The sequence below is a fragment of the Notothenia coriiceps genome, unplaced genomic scaffold (assembly GCF_000735185.1).
Source record: "Notothenia coriiceps isolate Sejong01 unplaced genomic scaffold, NC01 NC01_scaffold00000947, whole genome shotgun sequence".
NCBI classification, from domain to species: Eukaryota; Metazoa; Chordata; class Actinopteri; order Perciformes; family Nototheniidae; genus Notothenia; species Notothenia coriiceps.
In genome coordinates, this window is record NW_011333648.1 from 1 (window position 1) to 4,076 (window position 4,076).

At 39.0% G+C, this 4,076-nt stretch overlaps 1 protein-coding gene across 1 annotated transcript; it reads left to right on the plus strand.

Annotated features, from left to right (window-relative positions):
- Nucleotides 1-1,552: 1,552 nt before the first annotated feature.
- Nucleotides 1,553-4,071, plus strand: nifk (nucleolar protein interacting with the FHA domain of MKI67; the record flags this gene model as incomplete). Its single annotated transcript, XM_010785796.1, has 4 exons — nt 1,553-1,787; nt 2,625-2,753; nt 3,197-3,305; nt 3,905-4,071. Coding segments are annotated over exons 1-4 (528 nt in total), but the record flags the coding sequence as incomplete, so codon positions are not given.
- Between the last annotated feature and the right edge of the window lie 5 nt (nt 4,072-4,076).

A 4,076-nucleotide genomic window follows, 5' to 3' on the forward strand; every position in this document is an offset into this window, starting at 1 on the left:
CTGAAGTCTGCTGCTCTAAGCATGTCAGTTGGAGTTATGACATCATCGTGTTCCATGACACAGGTGTTTATATTTGAGCTAACGATGTGTCCAGAGATCAAAGGTTTCCATGGTGATCAAATAAATGTGGCAAATATGGTATATAAGTGGTGTGGTACTTTAAAGGGTTCATGAATAGAGGGGGACTTGAATGTGAAATAAGAACAAGAAAATAAAAGTCTAAATGCATGAAAAAGCAGCAGAATATTTGAACTGAAAACTTTAGAACTTAAAGCATATGTCACCAATAATGTCTAAAATATGTGGAACATGTTGAAGTCAGTATGAAGTCTCCATCAGACGGAAAAGAATAGGCTCAGACAGTCTGTTAAACTCCAGTGAACACGTCATTAGTCTGCTGCTCTAATTATGTCAATTGGAGTTATGACATCATCGTGTTCCATGACACAAGTGTTTATATTTGAGCTAACGACGTGTCCAGAGATCAAAGGTTTCCATGGTGATCAGTGAGAGGAGAGCATTTTCATTGTTCTGAATGAGAGATAAACCTGTTACATGTGAACGTTTTGTTGAAGAACCGTAACAGATATAGGTGAAATTTCACAGCCTGAAGCATCTCAAGGAAGTTGAGCATCTAAAGTGTACTTTTTGTGTACTTTCGGGTTAATAATGTGGTATAATAATGTCACCCTGGTGCTGTGATGGGGAAAGGTGAGGCTGAACTTACAATGGGGTTTAATGGAGACAGGTTGAACGTTTTTGTCACTTCATGCCCTCAAGAGGCATTTTGTTTAATTATTTTGCTCAATTTTTTTTAATCTTTCAAGCTACGAGATGTTTCCTACGTTTGTCATGACAAATTATGTCTCAGGAATGTAGGGTTTGGGAATTATGGCAGGTTTAAAAGAAAATATGAAGGCAAAATGAAATCTTTCCTCCACTCTGTGACATCATCACGCACTCTAAAATCTGAAGAAGGCCTCTTTACCAAGGTCTGAACAATTTTTAATATCTGTAAAAGTACGAATCAGATTTAAAAGTTGTGTTACACGAATAATGTCAGAAAGATGTGTAACATTTTAAAGTTGGAATGAGGTTTCTGAGTGAATGTATGAAGGAGCAGTTAGCAGTTGAAGAAGGAACCGTTAGCAGTTGAAGTTGCATGAAGATTGTTGAAGTCTGAAGAGTTCTCCATTGACTTCCATGTTAAAAATGGGATGTATTATGGGATGTATCTCTGGAATTATGAAAGTTATGAATGATAAAAGCAATAGCCATTGATTCCCGACCGAGCTGAACGTTTTGATGTTTGGACGGAGTTTCTGCGATGTTCAATGTGGGAGAAGAAGCAGCGCAAAAGAACCCGGCGGAATAATACATTATTTCGTGCGTAGCATAGCAGCAGATAGTTGGAATGCTGTGTCAGCATTCCCATCCGTCCAGTTGCAATTACTGCTGCTGTTTAATCAGAGTTGCTCCTCCTCACCTGTAGAGGGCGCTGCGCCCGGCTCACACTGAACATAACACAGGCAGACCCTCCTGCCCTCTCGTTGGGTGTTACCACATGAGCCAGCGGATGAGGACACCAACGTGGTTCACTGAGAGCAGACTGACGGAGTTGTTTTTATTCCACATCATATGTGTGGTATCATTGATTATTAGAAATGACTGAAACTAAAGCAGAAACGGCTCCAAAGCCCGCCAAACAGCTGCTGGCTCTGAATCCCAAACAAGAGTCCGAGTTCAAGAAGAAGGTGCAGGAGGCGAAGAAGAACAAATCCAGCAAGGTGGGTTCCGATGAGCCGTGGCCCTGCTGACACGAGGCTGCTGTGGCTCCTTCACCCTACACTGTCTAATTCTCTTTAGATGTAACCGGTGTTACGACATATTTCGTACCCGTGGGATAAAGTTGTGCCCTAATTTAACATTTCCGCTATGGAACTGACGTTAGCTCTTTTACCATGTTTAAACAGTATTGTTGGTGCTGTTTTAGATACATGTGTTTCATAATTGCTTCTTCGTTATGTAGCACAAATTAAGTCCGGCACTGCGAAAGTTGTTAGTATGTCTTATGTATTTCTTGTATAAGATGGCTTCATAGTAACATTAGGCCTCATGTTTGGACAGGTCTCACATTTTGATAAATGCAGAAGCAGAAACATTACTTTTCTACCCTTCCTAAACATTCTAAATATTTTAGAAAGGGTTATTCGGCTCCAAAGCTATAATGATCTCCTACATGATATGACTATATCAATACTATACAGAATAAAAAAAAAACGTTTATGATTTTTATTTTGACTTGAAGCGTTTGAATACATTAGTCAAAATGTCAACATGACACAAAATGTCACTTCCTCCAAAAAAATATACAAATAAAAACAGATATTGATGTATAGATATATTTATTTAGGAACAACAAAGTTGATGAAACATGGTTGTATTATATAATAATCCCCACAAGAGAAAAATAAGTATTTTTCATCCATTTTAGTGTCTTTTTTCTGGGTATTTTGAAAGAGGCAAACTGACTACACGTGTAGAAATGTTGATTTATAACAATTTGTATCTTTGCCCTCTTGTTTATTTTATTATATCATTCATTTTTATTTTTTTGTTTACAGGAGAGCCATTTGGCCCCTGGAGTGGTTTATGTGGGTCACCTTCCTCACGGGCTGTTCGAGCCTCAGCTCAAACCTTACTTCGAACAATTTGGGAAAGTCCTGAGGCTGCGGCTGTCCAGGAGTAAAAAGGTAAAACGGATGAAAGTACAAACACAAAGTCTGATTCAGGGCATTTTATTTATTGAGCATTCACAAGATATTTTTAAGATTGGTAACTTATGTTTAGAAGTCAATATCTCCTATGTTTGTTGTTTGAGATGATGTCTGACAGGAGTGTTTGAAGTAACGCTGCAGAATGTTGGCTCGGTCTGAAAAAGATTTCAGGTGAAACAGTGATCTGAGGTCAGATAACTGAGCCTAAAGTATCCAGGCACATTAAGCTTATTTCCTGCTCATACATTGGCAGAGCGATAAAACCCATGTGCCAACAAAAGCATTGCATTTATTTCCAATATTGAATCGGTAAATGGAAACGCATCTCAAAGATACGCCAACTGGCCTTGATCTAAATGATGTGAATGCTGTGAAACTATTGCTGTGATATTCATCTCTCACTCGTCTCCTTATCTCAGACAGGTGGCAGCAAAGGCTATGCGTTTATTGAGTTTGATTGTGATGAAGTTGCCAAAATTGTTGCAGAGACCATGAACAATTACCTCATGGGAGAGAGACTCATCAAATGTGAGTATTGCTCATGTACAATTCTTAAAATGACCAGCATAATTGAGATGGTGGACCTCCATTCTGTTAGATTCTCTCAGTTTGCTGAATGAGATTTTAGAGTTTGAAATTGCACAAGGTTGGCTCGGTTTGAAAATGATCTCGGGTGAAACATTGATCTGAGGTCAGATAACTGAGCCTAAAGTATCCAGGCACATGAAGCTTATTTCCTGCTCACACATTGGCAGAGCAATAAAACCCATGTGCCAACAAAAGCTTTGAATAATCAACAGTATTTAATCATTCAAAGGAAATCCATTTTAAAATGGGAAGTCCGATTGGCTTTGATGAATATGTGTGCTGGGAAACTCTTAAATTGTGTTCACCCGTGTTAGAGCCAATTAGGATGTACCTAGTAGATCATGTCGTTGCCATGCTGGTCAAATGTCAATCTGGAATTATAGTATGAAATGTTCTTTTTATTTTTTCAAGATCTCTTTACAGTAAAGATATTATCACTTGTGCTTTTTCCTAAGACGATGTATCATTTCAATGTACACGCAGTGAATGTAAATTGCTCCAAGTTCGTCAGACCAATTAGGCATGTTGTTGTTTGGCAGGTCATGTGGTTCCCCCAGAGAAGGTGCATGAGAAGATGTTTGTTGGCTCTCAGAAGGTATTTAAAAAGCCCTCATTACCTGCTGTATCGCGCTACAACAAGACGCACACAGAGGAGCAGGTCACCAAGATGAAGGACAAACTGCTGCGGAAAGAAGCAAAGCTCCGCAAGAG